The sequence below is a fragment of the Mesocricetus auratus genome, unplaced genomic scaffold, assembly GCF_017639785.1.
Source record: "Mesocricetus auratus isolate SY011 unplaced genomic scaffold, BCM_Maur_2.0 Super-Scaffold_100055, whole genome shotgun sequence".
Classification (NCBI taxonomy): Eukaryota; Metazoa; Chordata; class Mammalia; order Rodentia; family Cricetidae; genus Mesocricetus; species Mesocricetus auratus.
In genome coordinates this window covers 4793206-4811842 of record NW_024429232.1, presented here as the reverse complement: position 1 = coordinate 4811842, position 18637 = coordinate 4793206, and the positions used below count along the sequence as shown (strand labels likewise).

The 18637-nt window shown below is 41.6% G+C and overlaps 1 protein-coding gene across 22 annotated transcripts in view; it reads left to right on the top strand.

The window, feature by feature from the left end:
* The window catches only part of Rbfox2 (RNA binding fox-1 homolog 2), a 248293-nt gene that overhangs the window by 76055 nt on the left and 153601 nt on the right, over nt 1–18637 (top strand). For all 22 annotated transcript variants that reach the window (XR_005873370.1, XM_040736273.1, XM_040736270.1 and 19 more), the window contains exon 2: nt 3542–3592. Coding sequence is in view for 20 of the 22 variants with exons in the window: in XM_040736273.1 (XP_040592207.1) it covers nt 3542–3592 (51 nt within the window). In the remaining 2 variants the exon portion in view is untranslated. The remainder of the gene's footprint in view (nt 1–3541; nt 3593–18637) is intronic.

Here is an 18637-nt window from a genome sequence, read left to right as displayed (position 1 = left end):
CATGTTCTCTGTCCCCTCTTGTCATCCCTTCTTCTGCCCTGCCCTGCCCTGCCCCTTCCTCTCTCCCTTTTTATAAGTAATCTAAGTTATATGTCTCTCCTGTAATTGCTACTGTGAGAGAGAGCCAACATTGCTTTTAACTATAACATTCTTCATTTTTTAATATCTTTTTAATTAATCAGTTTAATTAATAGCAAACACATACATACATACTTTTTGTATATACATACAAATACATGCCACAGTGCATTTTTGGAGGTGAGAGGACAACTTTTGTGAGTCAGTTCTTGCTTCCTACGCTGTGGGTCTGAGAGACTGAACTCAGATCCTCAGACTTGGTGGCAGGCACCTTCAACTGAGCCATCTTACTGGCTCCTACCTATTACTATTTTAAAATGAGAGCTTGACTGAGGTGTTCCTAACACTATTTATTTCACCTTTTCATAGGATTGGTGTTTTTTTTTTTAACCAATATAATCACTGAGCTGTACATCTGTCACCAGTATCCAATTCTGAGCAGTTTCATCACCCCCAAATAAAACCCATTAGTAGTTACCGCTCATTTTTACCCATTGACTCTACAGCTACTCATCTATTTTCTGTCACCGTGGATTGGTCAGGTTTGGATATTTCCTGTAAATAGAATGATGATATTTGTGGCCATTCTCTTTCTGGTCTTTTTCACTTTCTGTGATGTTTTCAAGATTCATCCACATTTAGTATCCCATTTCTTTAATTGTTCCGTTGTTCACCATTTTACTCTCTGGGTCCTCTGAGAGTAGACTGTTCTGAACTCTTATGTCCCAATCTGGTTAGATTTGTATTTTTGTTTCCTTGACTGTATTCCCTGTTGGAGAATTTCTGGGTCCTGTGGTAACAGTGTGTTTAACTTTTGGAACGGGTATGGTTGTGTTACACAGGGTTTTTCTGTGTAACAGACCAGGCTGGCCTCAAACTCAGAGAAATCCACTTGCCTCTACCTCTGGAGTGCTGGGATTAAAGGCACGTGCCACCATGGCCTGGCGTGTTTAACTGTTTAATTTACTTTATCTTTTCATTTCCTGTGTCTGTGTGTCTGTGATACGTACATGAGAGTGCAGACATCATCCAAGCCAGAGTTACAGGCAGTTGTGAGCCTCCTGATGGGTGTTGGGAATGAAGCTCAGGTCTTCGGCAAGAGCAGTCTGTTCTTAACCACAGAGTCATCTCCAGCCCTCTAGCCTGCTTTGTAACCTTTTGGGGGGACTACTCGCTGTTTATGGGGTAACTTATTACTTTCCATTTCTACCAGCTGTGTACAGAATCTTGATTTTTCCATCCTCAACAGTGCTGTTTTAAGACTTTAGACCATAACTACCCACTGTGTTGTCTGTGGGGTTGGTTGGGCTGCGTCGATGGCTCATGAGACTGAGCCTCCTTGCATGCTCTTTTCTTACCCATCATCTCCATAACTAGAACTGACTGCTCAAACCCTTAGTTCATTTTAAAGTTGTCTTTTCTTTCATTGATGAGTTGTAAGAGTGCTTTATACATTTTGGACACTTTTCCTTTATCAAATGTGATTTGCAAATGTTCTCCATTGTGTAGATCACCTTTATTCCTGGTGGTCTTTAAAGGACAAAAGTTGTAAATTTTAGTAGTAGTGTTTAAGTGACCTCACTTTCTGGTCCTCCATGCTTTTGTTGTTATAGTGGAGAAAGTGTGGCTTTATTCAGAGGTACTGAAAATTTCCTTCCTAAGTATCAGTTTCAGGCCTGTATATCTGGAGTTCATTTAGTATGTAGCATGGAGCTTTAACTCTTTTTACCCAGTTGTCTTCACTAGCATTTCTTTAAAAAGACCATTTATTCTTCCTGCCCCTGGCTTTCTTAGCCTCCTTTAAAAACATTAATTGGCTTTTTAAAAAATTGCTCAACTCTGAGTTATACTTCATAGAGTTACATGTGTAGTTTTTACACCATCCAAAGGTTTTTATTTAAATAAACATAAAAGGACTGAGGAGGTAGCTTAGTGGCAGAATGCTTGTCTAGTACATGTAAGGCCCTGCATTACCTTCTCAGCAGCACACATATGCACACAAAGACATGAGTGTCGGGGAGGCTGATTCACCCTTGTGCAGGGGCAGACATGCCAGTGCCACATTGCCCAGCTGAAGCTCTGTAGTAGACTTGAGAATCCTATTCTAAAGCTCTTTTCTTCTCAAGAGTTTTGGGTTTTGCTATCCATAATTTTTAAAGGCAGTTCTCTCTAATAATGACTAGTGGGTTTTGTTTTGAGACTACAAATACAGAAATTTAGGTACAGAAAATAACTTAGATTAGAATTCCTAGCTTATGTGAAGCCAGTTCCATTTATTTTGTTTTGGGTGGCTTCCATCTGGTAGTCATTGTGGTAGATCGTGGGACGGAGCAGGGCGCAATAGACAAGATACAGTGCTCCTATATAAGCTTATCTGCCTCTCATGGTTTTGAAGTGAATGCATACTTTGACTGTATATACATACATATCCGTGCTTTTGAATGTAATTATATTTTTGATGTAGCTTCCATTAAGTGGAAAATTTATTCTCTTCCCATGAAGCCCCATCTGTGAACATTCTTCTTGCTTTTTCTCTTCAGTATGAATGAAAATCCAAGTGCCTGGAAGAGGAAGGAGCTCTTTAAGTAGCTGTGTTGAGTCCTTAGAAACTACAAAGAAATTGTATGCTGTCATTACTCCTTTGTCTATACACTGTCTCCTCCTAAAGTTTCCTGGTATTCAAGGATATTATTTTATTCAACGTTCTTATGTCTTGGGTCATTTAACGTTAATCTGAAACTTTTACTGTCTCTTGCCTGAATGATCGGATGGGTCTAGTGAGCCATAAGTGCATGCTCAGGCCATGTGTTGCGTGGGACTGAGTTAGCTGCAGAGCTTCTGTGGGCTAGCTCCTCTGTCCTCAGGGACCTTGATTTCATTGTTTGGTGGGAAGGTGAGACACACTAAATATGATGGATTTTTAAAAGAAGAAATTAAAATAATATCATGGAAAGTGAACTGTGCAAGTAATTTAAGTAATACTAACGTGTGCATGCTAGGACTCACTTTAGTCCACAAGGTGATGAGTGGTAGGGGAGTCTTGAAGAGAAGAGGGATTTCGTCTGTGTTGAAAAGAACTGGTAGGAGAACTGAAACTTGCCGGGTTAGAATGTTACTTGACAGGGTGTGTACACATGGAAATGTGTGGAACTCTGGTACTGTCAGCTTCTGGGTCTGTTCAAACTCCAGGGAGAAAAAGTCAGGAATTTGTCTCCCCAAGTCTCAATAGTACAGTGCAAAGGAAACAGTTTACCTGCATAGAGAGGAAACTAGGGTTTGTCTTTAGTGTGTTTGTGTTTATGGCATTGTAGGGCCTTAACTGGGAAGTATGTGTAGTAGGCAGCTAGAATACCGAAATGGCAAAATTTGGGAACTTAGGCAGAAATTCATATTTGGGTGATTTTGATTATATAACATTTTCTTTTCTCTTAAAGTTTAATTATTATTTTTCTGTTTGTCTTAGAACGAGCCGCTGACCCCAGGTTATCATGGATTCCCAGCACGGGACAGCCAGGTGGGTGTCTGCTGTGTCTAATTCTGTTATGTGTGTTCTGAAAGGGTGATTGAGAGAGAATGGTAACTTTTCCTGGAATTACTTATTTTGGAATATAATATAGTTTGTTCCACCAATGTATTTGCTTTTAGAGATTATATTTCTTAATCCAAAGGTGTTGTAATCATGTTATTTAAATTGTGGATCTTATGGGAGGAACAGTCTCTTATCAGTAATACCTGCTCTGATGCTTTTCATCTCTAGGCTGTGTCATTTTTTTAAACCTGGTTTTCTTGACACCTCTTAGTTCTTAATGCTGAGCTTGTCTCTTGATTTTCTATCATTTGGCTTCTGCCTTCACAGACTATTTGAGTCTTTGCAATAATCTGCAGCAAGACAATTCCATTCTTTTCCCTGGGGTGTTCTTAGCCGAGTTGGTTTTAATAAAGGAAAACTTACTTGAGAGAAAAGAGTTTCTGTTGCCTTGGGTTGTTGGGTTGTTGGTCCTGGGTTGTTGCAGCCTGGGCTGAAGTACTTCCTGTAAGACAGCTTCAGTATAGCCAGTGTGTGAACCCCCAGCCTCAGTATAACTGGTGTGTGAAACCATCAGAGTCGTTCTGGTATTTAAAGATTTGAGCAGACATGACTGGAACAGGGGTAAGGTAGGACACATAAGACCATCCCGCAGTGAAATGGTGTGAACTAATTTCATCTTTTCAGCAGGATATTGATATTTTTCAGGATATTTGAAAGGGCAAATTCCTGATACTTTTTAAGGCTTACTCATGGTTCTTTATAGGGTTGTCCAAAAAGCCACCCATGTTACACCTGTGTAAGGAACACATGAAATGGCAGTGCTAAGTGAAAGATTTGAGTAGTTCCCTGTTCTAGAAGGTAACTGAATCTCATCAGAGTTGCTGAAACCGATCTCACCAGCTAGGATAATCAACAGTCCTCTGCATGGCTGCCTTCTGCATTAAAGAATATTTGCCCTGTGTTTGCATTTTTGCTGGGTTGATATCAGAGTGCCCACAGGTAGAGTAGGAAGGACAGAGGAAGAGTTGTTCCTTTCAGGGTTCATTTTCCAGATGGATCCTTACTGTTGAAATAGAGATGGGAACTTTTATTGAAAGATATGCTCACTGACCCTAAGTCAAAAGAGAATGTGGATGTCATGTGAGTTGGATTTTCTTTTTAGTATAGGTCTGCCCTGGAGATTCTATGGGCTTTGGTATTTCTGACCTTTGATAGTTCTGTATCTTGACCATATATCAGAAAGAAAATGCTTATTCCTGGAGATGAGCCCCTGCAGATTCTGACTGAGCAGGTCCCAGGTTGGGCTTAGTGGTTCTAATGTTAGAAATCACTGCAGGTGGTTCCGTCATGTAGAGAGGGAACTGTAGTGTTAGGGGCTGCTTTACAAGGAGGGATTTCCTCTATATTCTTTTGCTTTTCATCCAAGGTGCTAACATATAAGAGATCATGTTCACTCTCCTAATATAGTCTTAAACAGTAACATAATAGTTTACTGTATATAAAATATTGTCTATTTGAGGATCAGAAGATAGATTAATTGACCAGGGAAATAGACTTCTGAGTTTAAAGGCTCTGAAAGAATGCTGTCCAGTTTTATGTTCCTTTGAGGATTGCAGATCAATGAGAAGCTAAGCAAAAGGACTTACTAAGAAATTGTTGAGGCTTGTAGAGCAGTCTCTGCCCTACAAATCCTTCATTTCTCATTTTTTGCAGCAGGGAGCTGTTTGTGCTCATTTCTTGTGCTATTGTGCTGTGGATTGATGCAGACCCTTTACCATGGGGCAGAGCTGTTGATTTTACTTGAAACACAGTCTGTTGGTGAAAGGTTTATTTCAGTTTATTTTCTTGGGATTTGTGTTGTACTGTGGCTGGGTTTTTGAATTAGGGATAGTAGAAGAGTGCAAATATGCTGGTATTGAATAGCTGCTTGTTGTATTTGATGGATATGGAATCCAAATAAGGGCTGCTAATTAATGCACCTAACCTGTGAACTCTCACTTGGTGCTTTGAGATTTGGGAGGCATTTATCATTGTGAAACACTGGTCATTGAACAGTCTGCGCTGGGCAGGAACGGAACTTGTGATCTTTACAGCTCCCCAGTGTGGATTGGTTTTAGCAAATCCAGGAGTTGGGGTGGAGGTAGGGTGGTGGGGTGAATTTTAATTGTGAAGCTTTATTTTGTTCTCCCTAATCTTTTGGGATTCTGCGCTAAACATGTCAGAACTATTTCTACCCAGGGCTTTCATCTGCATCTAATCTGATTGTTGTGGAATGCTGTCACCAGTGATTTTCATTTCATCCTCTCAGACATCTCTTAAAATAGACAGGCAAGTGTTCCCTTTGGAAAGGTAAGGAAACAGTAAAGGCCTTCCCCAAGGCTGCAGTTCCAGTCAGTACTTAATCAGATCTTAAACTTCTCTTGTGCTTGTGGTCCTTTCCTTCAGAGTGCAGGTGATTGACACTCACTCCCTCGCTCTTGTTTTTACTTCCATTTAGAGATTTCCTAGACTTTGATGTTTAGCCAGAGATCTAGGTAGGAGTCCATGATAACTGGCTCAGTTCACTATCAACATAGTGGACCAGCATTGCACCATATTTGCAACACGTTCATTATGTTGTAAATGATAAGACACTTATGTTAAAAACCCAGGAAGAAGCTGGGCAGTGGAGGCACCCATCTTTAATTCCAGCACTCATAGGCAGGCAAATCTCTGTGAGTTTGAGTCCAGCCTGGTATATAGAATGAGTTCCAGGACAGACAGAGATACACAGAAAACCCCTGTCTCGTGTGTGGGGGGAGGGGTGCTCAGGAAAGAAAAGCAGAAGCAAGCTCATCTACTGGTAGAAGTTTCTCTTTCTTTCTTTGGTGGTGTTTTGTTTTGAAACAGTCTTTCTGTGTCCATTTCATTAATAAAGTGCTCAAACCCACACTGGTACTTGCTAGTATGGTCTTTCTGTAAAAGTGGAGAAGGCAAATGTGGTTGCAGTTTCTCGAATGTAGAATCAGCTCAAAAAACCTAAATATTTATCAAAGTTGTGCAGGATTTTAGGCTGGTAATGCCATTTAGTGGTTTAGAATCCTAGCTACTGGGTGTTGGAGAGATGGCTCAGTGGTTAAGAGTATTGGCTGTTCTTCCAGAGGATACTGATTCAATTCCCATCACTCACATGACAGCTCACAACTGTCTGTAACTCCAGTTCCAGGGAACCTAACACCCTCACATAGACATATATACAGACAAAGCACCACTGCACATAAAATAAAAATATGTAAAAGAGTCTTAGCTACTGTCATTTAAAAAAATTTTTTTAAAGAATTTATTATGTATATGGTGTTCTGCCTGCATGTGTACCTGTAGACCAGAAGAGGGCACCAGATCTCATTACAGATGCTTGTGAGCCACCATGTGGTTGCTGGGAACTGAACTCAGGACCTCTGGATGAGCAGCCAGTGCTCTTAAGCCCTGAGTCATCTCTCCAGCCCCTTAAAAATGTTTTTATTAGCATGTATTGTTTATACATAATAATGAGTTTCAAAATGGCATTTTCTGCATGTATACATCTCCCCTCTTAATTTTACTGACCCTTTCCTCTTCACAGTTCATCCCTCTTCTGCTTTATCCCCCAACCCCTATGACTTAATGGGTTTTATTAAGGTGACTTTTAGGCAACACAGGGTGAGAGGTTATTTACACAAGCATTGCTATATCCTGGGGGGAAAAGGCCCCTCCCCTAAAAGAAGCCATTATTACCTATAATTCCTTACGAATAGGTGAACCTCTTGATTCCAGCCTGCTCCATGATGAATGTTGATGGCCCAGTCTTGTGCAGGCAATTACAGCCTCTGTGAGTTCAAGAGTGCCAGAAACATGTCATACCCGGAAGATTGCATTTTATAATGCTCCACCCCACTCTCAGTTCTTTTATTCTCTCTTCCCTCTCTTTTGTGATGTCTTGGAGAGGATGACATAGATGTCTCATTTATGGCTCAATGCCACATGATCACTTATTCTCAACATTTTGACCAGTTATGTACGAGTTAACATTGTCCAGCAGAGAGGGGTTCCTCTGATCAAAGCTTCCAGCAGCACTTACTGTTATGGAGTTTCTGCTCAGTTCCACAGCTGCCTCAGAGCCCTCAAGTAAACACTTGGACACTATATTAGTTATAAAGCTGTTGGTCGTTGGCTTGGGTTTCTTATTTGCTAGCTCTGTCTTAATTGTTAACCCATAACTACTAATTCATGTATTTCCATGTGGTCTTATCTTACTGAAAATGCTGGACCTACAACTCCTTTGCCTGCTACATGATGACTGCTCAGCATCTCTGCAGAGAAGAGAGCGATTTCCTGTTTGTCCCTGCTTAAATCCTGATTCTGCCCAGCAATGCCACTTCCTGTCTGGCCAATCAGTGTTGTATTCATTTACCAATAAGAGAAGCATGTACACCGAAGAACATTCCCCATCAACTTACCTATATGGATAAGCATATTTGCTTAGGTAGCAACTTGATATCATATCCATTCAGGAAAAACAATAGTTGTGGCTTCTCTGCTAGAACCTACAACCCTATACCACAACAACAGGCTTTTGACCAGATTTATAGCACCAGGCATGGATTCCTTATGTGGAGTAGATTTGAATCCATCCTGAAGGTGGTTTGTTGGTTGTCCTCATAACGGTCATGCCACTGCACACTAGTGGGCACGCCTTGCCTGGCCATGCTTGGTATTACAGCTCTGTCTACTGCAGATTAGAACTTTGACAGTCTCCCCAGCACCTGAGCTGCAGCTTCTGGCACTGTGCTCAACCCCAGACTGAGGTCTTCATATCCCCTCACCAGAGTGTGTAGTTTCAGCAGCAGGGTCTTAGCATCTGACTCTGGTGGACAGCCAGCTACAATCTGCCATACGTGTGTTTATAAATGTACCTAGGTATAGTAAAAATGGGGCTATTTGTGGGCTTGTATTATTTTTTAGATGGGAGGATAATTGCACATGTCATGTTTTGAGTTCTTGTATAGAAGGGATTTAGGAGTGACAATTCAGTAAGAAGAGGGCTTGGTTCTCTATAAAAACTGCACTGATTTGCTAGGATTATTGATTTGGAACTGGCTGTCAGAGGAAATCTTGAAAGTACATCAGGAATCCTAAGGCTAGTGATCTTTAGTCACCTCTGAGTGTCACAACTTTATATATCTGCTATTATATTAATTTGTTGTTCAAGTTGAGGCACTTCCCAACACAGCCCCAGACCAACTGAGAGGCATTGGATAAAGGCACATCTTAGCTGTGATTAAACAGTTCTGTTCTTGTGGTGTGATAAGGACTAGCAGGCCACCAAGGATTAACTAAACATTTGGTTGAAGTAGGGAATAATTTTAAACTTTTGTTTTAACTTGAAGTATTGTATTTTAATTCAAACAAATGTGTTTACTCTGTAGTCTTTCAGTAGAAGGTCAAGGTGTTTTGTGTGCATATAGATATATGGGTATAAATGCTACTGAATTGTTTCATAATCTGGCTTCACAAAACATCCAGTGTCTGTTAATTTTTGTTTGTTTTTTGAGACAGCTTCGCTGTGTGTTCTAAACTTACCTCCAATTTGGGATCTTTCTGCCTTAGGCTGCAAAGTGCTGGGGTCAGGAGTATGTCACCAGACCTGGCAGTGTGGTTGCTTTTCCGAAGAAAGCAAGGCATTAATGGCATTCTTAGTAGCCCAATGGAAGTCTATTCCTGTTCTCTCTCAGTCTTTACATTTGTCTTACCTGCATCTAATCTGACTGAGCAAAAAAATTTCTAGTGTCTTATTAAATGTTCTCAAAGCTTCCAAATGTTTGCAGGGAAAACTGCTAATTTTGAGTTCATCAATTTATATAGTTCTAGTGGAAGTACTTAACCTTGTGTGACCAGGTTGCATGTAGCCCAGCAACTGTGGTAAGAGTTGTGACTGGGCTTAGCAAGCAGGATGGCTGGAAGCATGTTGGCTAGGAAATGCAGACCTAATGATTAAAAACACACTGCCAGCAACTGTAGCTGAGATGGTTTTACTATGAGGAGCTCTGTATTTCTAGCATTACTAGGTTGACTTTTGTTTTGGAGTTACCTCAGTACAGGTATGGGTAAGGGTAGAAGCAGATATGTGCAAATTAATGGAGTAACCTGTCTAAGACATGCTCAGTAGTGGGTATTTTGCAAACTAAGCATCGGAAGCTAATGCTACAGTGCCGTGCCCTCTTGCATGCCTTTTTAGAGCTTTAATTCAGGCACATCTTGGTGTCTCACACTTAGGCTGTTGGGGAATGAGGTGTTACAGTCAGAATTTGAGACAAGACAAAGACTGGACTGGCTTAGGTTCAGGTGTTAAAGTCACTGTAGAAATTGGATCATGAGTAACTTATAAAAACTAATGTCTGTAAGTGCTCTGTGACTTCGGTTTACAGATCTCTTTGTGTGTTGCTTGATTTTTTTTTAGAGTAGCTCTCCCAAATTGGGTTTTATTCCTACTTTATAAAAAGAAAACCAATGCACTTGTGTCCCAAAGTTATATTTCTGTCAAGTTTTTTCCTCTTCTCTTGCCTTAAAATGGTCTATAGTTTATCTCTTTATTTTAGAATTAAAGGAAATTATTGTTATATTGTCAGACTCTTGATTTTATTGAAAAATTACTTTTTTCTTTCTGTTTTTAAAGTTCATTTGATCGTATGGCTATGTTTCAGTGATTCACAGAAATAGTGAAAATTTCAGAGCTGATGTTTAAGTCATCAGGTACAAGGGAGTCACAGCTCCTTTAATGCTGAGAGTGGGCTAAGTCTAAAAAATTTCTTTTGGATTTATATATTTGTCTATTTATGAGTGTTTTGCCTATATGTATGCATGGGCACCGTGTGTGTGTGTGTGTGTGTGTGTGTGTGTGTGTGTGCGTGTGTGTGTGAGTGTGTGTGTGTGTGTGAGTGTGAGTGTGTGTGTGTTGCCCTTGAGGTCAGAAGAGGGAGTCAGATCCCTGGAGTTACGGATGGCTGTGAGCCCCTGGGTGGGAACTGGGAACTGAACCTAGATTCTCTGTAAAAGCAACCTCTTCACCCCTCAGACCAGTTTTTGTGATGAACTTTCCAGAATTTTAGTTATTTTGACTGGAAAGTAAGGACAAAAGAAAAGGTATCTCTTGTAGTTGTTTGGCCTTCTGGCAAAGATGTGTAGCTAGAGATGGTGGGTGGGAACATGGGGAAGGGCTTGGTTACCTAGCTCAGTGCCTCCCAGCTTAAACATGGGCACAGGTCCTATGTGAGGTGCGCTTTTCAGGTCCTGAGCTTGTGCGTGCGTGTGCATATGTGCGCGCGGGTCCCCCCCCCCCCATTAATTTTCCCACACAGCACTGATCTTTGCTCTGTCTTAAGTATAAGATTTTCCATTTTATCCTGTTCCATTAAAAAAAAAAACTGTCAATTGTGATCAACAGTTGATTGATGGAAATTGTTTTCTGAACTTGTTAATGGATTATAATCTGTGACTCTTGAAAAACAGTATTTCAATTGTTCTTGTCCTTCAAAACTCAACCTTAGGGGCCAGGAATGTAAAGGGTGCTTAGCATGTGTGTGGTCCTGGCTGTAAGCCCCAGTGTACATACAAACAAAAATATAATTATGGCTATGTCTTTGAGCATTCTCTGGCCTACCTGTGCACATCAATCCCCAGATCTACCCTATCCCAGCTAGAGGCGAGATTAAAATGATGGATTCCTAGATTCCCTCCCTCCCTCCCTCCCTCCCTCCCTCCCTCCCTCCCTCCCTCCCTCCCTCCCTCGCTCCCTCCCTCCCTCCCTCCCTCCCTCCCTCCCTCCCTCCCTCGCTCCCTCCCTCCCTCCTCTCCTCCCTTCTCTCTGTCTCTCTTACACCCTCTAGTGGACGAAGGGCAGACACACATGGCATCTTTTCAACTACATAGGTAGCTTTTGCCACAGGGTCTCTTATCCCTTTAGGTAGCACACAAGCTGAGTTCTCCTTGGAAAGAACTTTTTTGTGTTGTTCCTGTCATGGATTTATAGAACTTGCACTCTGCTGTTTCTTGTTTATCGATTGTTCATATCCTCTGGCTTTCTACTGCTGAAGATAGGAATTGCTTTTTATAAGCATACCCTCTTCCATCTAATAATTTCATTATTTGTTAAGCCACTATTTATCATTGCTTTATAGGTTACATGATACATAATTAGCACTGTAGATATTTTTATAGCCAAATGATAAGACTATATTTCCTTCCTTATATACTATTTTCCCCATCAGCTACTATGTATATACAAGTGTATATAAGATGAGAATCTATTTAAATGTGTGTGTGACAATTGCTTTTTAAAAGCTTTATTGAAATTAATTTCCACACCATGAAGTTCATCCAATATAACATTTTCATTCAACAACTTTTGGTAATTTGTGGAGTCATGGCCCTATCACTATGCTCCAGTTTTAGAACACTTCTGTTATCCACCTATATTCACTCAGAATACAGTCAACCCTTGATTAATGACAAATGCTGTGACTATGAAATTCCCTCTTCTGGATGTTTCCTATTGATGGACTTGTATGATGTATATAGTCTATTGTATATGATTCTCAGCATAATGCTTTTGAGGCTCATCCACATTGTAGTATATATCACTCTATAGTAGTGTTTAATCATCAGCAGATTTTTAGTGTTCTAATTTTTGAGCCACTAGAATTCTGATGTAGCAAGTTCTCTGTAATTGTGCACTTAAGCAAAAACATAGCTCCAATCTCACTGGAGTCTTTTGTTTTTTGTTTTTCGAAACAGGGTTTCTCTGTATTGTTTTGGAACTCGCTCTGTAGACCAGACTGACCTCAAACTCACAGAGATCTGCCTGCCTCTGCCTCCCGAGTGCTGGGCTTAAAGGTGTGCACCACCAAGGCTCACTGGAGTCTTAGTACCCTACTTAGCACCTATCTGCTGAGTACCTGCACTGGCCCCGCCTCCTCCCTTCTTTCTCATGTAAGGGTCTCTGTATTCTAGCATTACTGTAGGGCCAGGTAAGAGAAAGGTGTTGTACCTTCTGTAGAATGGCTTTGAGTTCCAGGACCTTCCCTTGGGGGGCTTCCCGTGTTTAAATTCAGCCCATCCCTAAGTCTCACCTTAGTTGCTGCCTCTGCCATGAAGTCTTGCTGATACATTTATATAGGAAGGACATACTTTCCACTTTTGTTGGTACTTTGTCACTGTCATGAGGTGATATTTAAAAGGTTGTGACCCATGCAGCCTTGTGATAAGAACCTGATATATTTGGACAAAGAGGAACAGAACAGCTTTGGTCAGACTTGCCAGATTTCATCGCCTTTGCCTTGCCAGAGCTTTATGAAAAATTAATACTCAAAAAGCAAGATATCTCATCCGCTGTGAGAGAGCACCTCTTACAACTTTAATGAGTTTGGTCAAGTGGGTATTAAATGTAAATCTGTCATTTTATGTAGCCCTTGCAGGCTCTTAGAACACTCATTAATGTCTTTTCTGAATTAGTAGAGCTTTCTCTGTGAATCTCCTACTGTTAGGATTGCCCCTTGTTCTTCAGCGCACCTGCAGCCAGTGCTCTCACAAGCTTCCTGGCAGTGTGTGGATTAGACTTACCTAAGAACTCAGTAATTCTGTTGTTCTGTGGTCCCTCCCCACCAACCCATACACTACATCTAGTTGATGTGCCCTACCCTCAGGATAGCAGGTGGTCAGGTAGGGATAAGGTGATGAAGGCACTAACTCATGGAGAGCACAGTGGTGCCAAAACCTATAGGAATCATTTAGACATTAAGACTTAATACCATATGTAGGAACAGAAGCAAGGCACAGGGACTTTAAGGCAGTGTATAGGGTTCTGTGTCTCGTCATTAGTGAATCCGAATTCTAAGTTTAAATATGCTTGCTAGGAATTTTCAGTTAGGCACATCTTGTATTTCATTACTTTCACTTTGTTTAAAGACAATTTAAAGAAACCTTTTTGGGCTGAAGAGATGTCTCAGTGGTTGAGAATATACACAGATTTTCCAGAGCACTGGAATTTGCTTCTCAGCCCCTGTGCCAGGTGTTCATAGCTGTCTGTAACTATCCAGCACCTTCTTCTGGCCTCTGCAGGCCCCTGTACCCAATATGAACATATCATATTGTGTGTGTTATTGCGCGCGCGCGCGTGCGCGCGCGCGCACACACACACACAATTCCAAACAAAACAAAATTTTTTTTTAAATTTTTTGAGACAGAGTTTCTCTGGCTTTGGAACCTGTCCTGGAACTAGCTCTTGTAGACCAGGCTGGTCTTGAACCCACAGAGATCCGCCTGCCTCTGCCTCCCCAGCACTGGGTTTAAAGGCGTGTGCCATCATCGCCTGTCCAAACAAAACAAATCTTAAAAGAATTTTTTTAATATTTGATTTTCCTTGAGTCAGGATTAACTTTTCCTTCCCTGAGGAGTCCTGTCTTGCTCTGTGTCTGTTGTCCTACACAGTTTGCCTGTTACCTTCATACCAGTTCTCCTTTGAGCTCAGTGAGACCCCACCCCCAAGGAGTCTGTATGCAGGGGACAGAATTCTAGTCTTTGCTGGCACATGAGGAAATGAGGATTTCCAGTTCTGTGAGAACTTGATGAAAGGCTGTAAGAAGTGGCATCAACTGCCTTCTGTTTTTCTAAGATTCACTGAACTTCAGATTTAGCATAATTCCTCTTCAGATGATTGCATATGATGGAAATAAGGAGACTATCAAGTGTGATTTGGTGAATCCTACAGTTTATTACCACACAAAGTGTTTCTTCTGAGGCTTCCAGTGCTTAAGAATAGGTAGAAAGATGTGGGTAAACTACTCCAGAACACACTCAGCAGACAGGTGACCACACAGCAAGCCTCTATGGGAAAGATGCTCAGTTAAAGTTCTTGGGAGATGCTGCCTTGCCTGCCACCACATTGGAGAACTGGGCAGCACAGGAGTCCCAGATGCTAGAGGAGTATATTGTGTGGTCAGGCAAAACTTCATAGCTCCAAGGTAACATGGTGTTCCTTGTGACAATTCGTGGAGGACAGAAAAGAGTATAGCCCTGCCTTGGCCTAAATGTTTAGTGGTAATCAAACTCCTGAGTTTGGCATGTGTTGAAATCTAGTAGTAGAGACCAGTAACTCAGATGTGGGTATTGTCCAAAAGTTTTGAATTAACATTCCTAAGGAGTGAGATCTGATGAAGGGAGAGGGAATTCACACTGTGTAGCAAACCATGGAAGTGCCTGAAATCATTCCACAGCTCACAACATGAATTACTCAGACACAGTTTGTATAGATAGGTAAGTGGTGGTTGGTTTGGATAGTAACACAAGGAAGCTGGTGCCCGTCCTCTTGGAAGGCCCTGCAGTTGACTGGAGCAGTTTGAAAACTACTGGAGAATGATTGCAGGACTTGTGGTGTCAGGTTTAAATTCTAGTTTGGGTCTGCTGTTTCACATCTCTGAGGTTTTGTTCCTTATTCGGGAAAAAAAAAGAATGATAACTGGAAACATATACCTTTCACAGAGTTTCTGGCAACAAGATGGGTCAGGTATGCCTAGTGTGCAGGGCTTGAGCTAAGTTGCTGGGTCAGTGACTGCAGAGTTAGAGCCCTCACACAGATGGTAAACTTCCTATGAAAACGAGGACCCCCTAAACCATGTGTCTCAGTAGTTTAGAATGGGGTAGGTAAAAGTTTCATCTGCACCAGGCATTGGTGGCGCACACCTTTAATCCCAGCACTTGGGAGGAAGAGGCAGGCAGATCTCTGTGAGTTTGAGGCCAGTCTGGTCTACAGAGCGAGTTCCAGGACAGCCTCCAAAACAATACAGAGAAACCCTGTCTTCAAAAAAGTTTCATCTGCTTTTGATTTTTGTTTCGTTTTTATCCATAAAACAAAACAAAAACAACTAGGCCTAGGGAGCTGACACAGCTGACAAAATAACTTGATGCACAAGCACAATCTCCCACAACTGTGACAAAAGCTGGACACAGTGCACACTTTAAGTCTTACCGCAGGGAGGCAGAGACAACAGCCTAACCTAATCTTCAAACCCTGGGTCCTAATCTTCAAACCCTGGGTCCCAGTGAGAGACTGGATCAGAAACAAGGTAGGTGGCACCTGAGAAAATCCCAAGGTGGACCTCAGGCCTCCACAAATGCAGTCATCTGTATATGTGCAAGAGCACCTGGGAAAGGGAGGGGAGGGAGGAAGAAGGGGAGAAAGGTTGCATATCTTCCACATAGGCTATATGTCATTTAAACAACAAACCCACAGATCATAGTTAACTTGTCCCTAATTTAGATATTTATTTTTAATAGCCTATACAGCTGTTGGTCCCATGAAAAACAGTTTTAAAAACAATTGTTAGTAGTGAAAGATTGGCATTAGGAAAAGCTTAGTTGTGGTACTGGAAAAAGTAGGCTCTCACACTTACTGACATGTTCATTAGTTTTTCTTATCACCCATTTATAGAGGTGATTAAAATGTGGTTGTCTTCAATGGCTGAATGAAAGAACTGTTCTGGCTGGGACTTGAATCCAAGCACTTGGGAGGCAGAGGCAGGCCTCTGTGAGAGAGGATCTCTGAGTTCTAGGCCAGTCAGGGCTATATAGAGAGACCCTACCTAACAAAAAAAAAGGGGGGGGGGATTGCTCTGAATTACCAAAGACCTGGAGTCTTGGATTTATTGCTGATTTTCGTGACTCTTATTAGTCATTTGACCCTTGGGCCCATTCATTTTCTCAGGTGAAGAATTGGGAAAGTTGGACATGAAGATATTTTGTAGCTTGTGCTTTTATCTGGAACAGTTCTTAACCAATATAGATGCCCAAGATACCAGCAGCATTTCATACTATCTAGGGCACTTTACAAGAGCAGGTTTTGTTGTTGTTTGTTTGTGGTATTTTCCCAGGCCACTTGAAGCGACAGGCAAGTTTGGCTCATACCCACAAAATCATTGTACCAGATGTTGGTCACTTATTCTTCAGCTATTAACCAGTCAGCGTGCTTGGAAATAAGACGGGGCCCCACATACAGGGACAGGTCCTAGCAAAGTTGCTAGAAGAGAAGTCTGTCCTGCCTGCTGTGGGCCGAGGGAAATTTCTCCTTGCAGTCTGAGTCATACCCATGGACTCTTCAGTCTCCTGGTTGGGAGAAGGGAAGGGAAGAATGAAGGAGAAATGACAATGTGGGGTTTTGTCAGCAGAGGGCACCCAGAGCAAAGTCAGTACCCTTGGCCATGGGTGCATTTACCAGACAGTCACAGAACAACTTGCCCTCACCCACAGTATCTGTTGCATTTTGTTTGAGCTGTGTTAACATTCTCAGATGCTTTTACCTAAATCAGAGTTTGGCCTTATTTGTTGCCCATTTTTAGTAGAAACTCAGCTCCTAGAGGGTCTTGAGGCAAGTTATCTCACACTGTAGGCTTGACTCTTAGATGAGTGGGTGGTGTTAAACACTGTTTATTTCATATCCAGTAAGAAAGTAACCCTGGAATAACACTGATCTAAAAAGGCCCTTAAAGACCGTGTGACCGATTGTCAAGTGACTTTGCTCTTGTTACTCAGTGGTCTTCAGTGGGTGGCTTCTGGGCCAGCAGCATCAACACCACCTAGGAGCTTAGAAAAATTTATGACCTTCCAACCTCCCAGGCTTACTGAACCAGAAACTCAGAGGATGAGGTCAAGAAGCCCATTCCAGCATGCTCTCCAGAGGATTTGTCACAGCAGAGAGAGCCACTGTTATAGAGGAAGGGGTAGCAGAGCACAGGCTGGTCCTTACTGGAGAGTGCCACTAAGTGCTTAGCCAGGAGTTTTCACCTTCACTTTCTAGGCACAAGTGCCAAGCCTAGAAACATCCACTAACTTGTCAGTTGTATTTGATGAGTGGTGGGGAAAGCTCTGAGCCCTGGTCTTTCTGATTCACAGCCGTGTGCTAGTTGCTAAGAGGATGCTGAGTCATTGAATTAATGTTTTTAAATCTTTAAAAAAGCAGTATACGCCATCAAAGAAAATGTAAAATACACAGTAGATCAAAAGGATAAAATAAAAGTTCCCCTGGCATGTTGAACCTTTTTGTTCATTGTTCTAGTTTTGTTTGTGTGCAGCTGCTTTGTATGTTTGTTCTAGAATGTCAGTTGGATTGTAATAGGCTTCTAGTTCAAGCCTACTCGACTAAAAACTCCTTCTTATGTTATTAACTACTACAGATTTGTGTGGGGGGGTGGTTGCCTAGTGTTCGACCATAAGAGTATCAAGTTCCACCGTAATTCTAAGTCTGTCTTAAGTAGTTTTCATGATACACTTTTAGGAGGAATAGGATTGTTAGTGCTTTGCTGGGCAACAGTTACCCAGGGTGGCTTAAAAGTGTCATAATTAAGATGGTAAATACAGAGGATGGTGGAGGAAGGAATTTGAAGTTGGAGAGACAATTCTTAGCATGTTTGAGATTAAAAGTAAGTTGAAAAATAGAAAACAAATTGGAGAGTATGCCAATAGTACCCTGCATCCAACTGTACTTGAGCGAGGTAGACTAGGTCATCTAGGAAGTGGTTATGACCAGCTTGGAGCTAGTAAACTGCTTTTATCACTTGCTTTTTGACATGGAGTCTAACCTGTTGGTTAGGTAGCATGAGAAATACTGGGTGTACAGCTTCTATAATTGGTTTTATTATCAAGTACTTTCGGGTGATCAACACCATATTAATTATTCATGTAGATTGTGTTGTTTGTTTATCTTTTGTTATAGCCACATTTATTAACTGTTAGGTGGTGCTTCCATTTTACAGAAGTGGGAGCTGAATGCAGGTGTTAAAGGAACTCATTGCTTTGATCGCAGCCCTGAAGTGTTGATGCTCCCAAACCTGCACTTTTCCCCTGTTCTCGTGAGGTGGCAGGACACTGTAGAACTTGCACTCTCTCATGGCAGCGTCTGTCTCTGTGCGATTGCACTTTCTCTGCTGCATGAAGGGACAGTTAAATGTGTAGGGCAGGATACTAAAG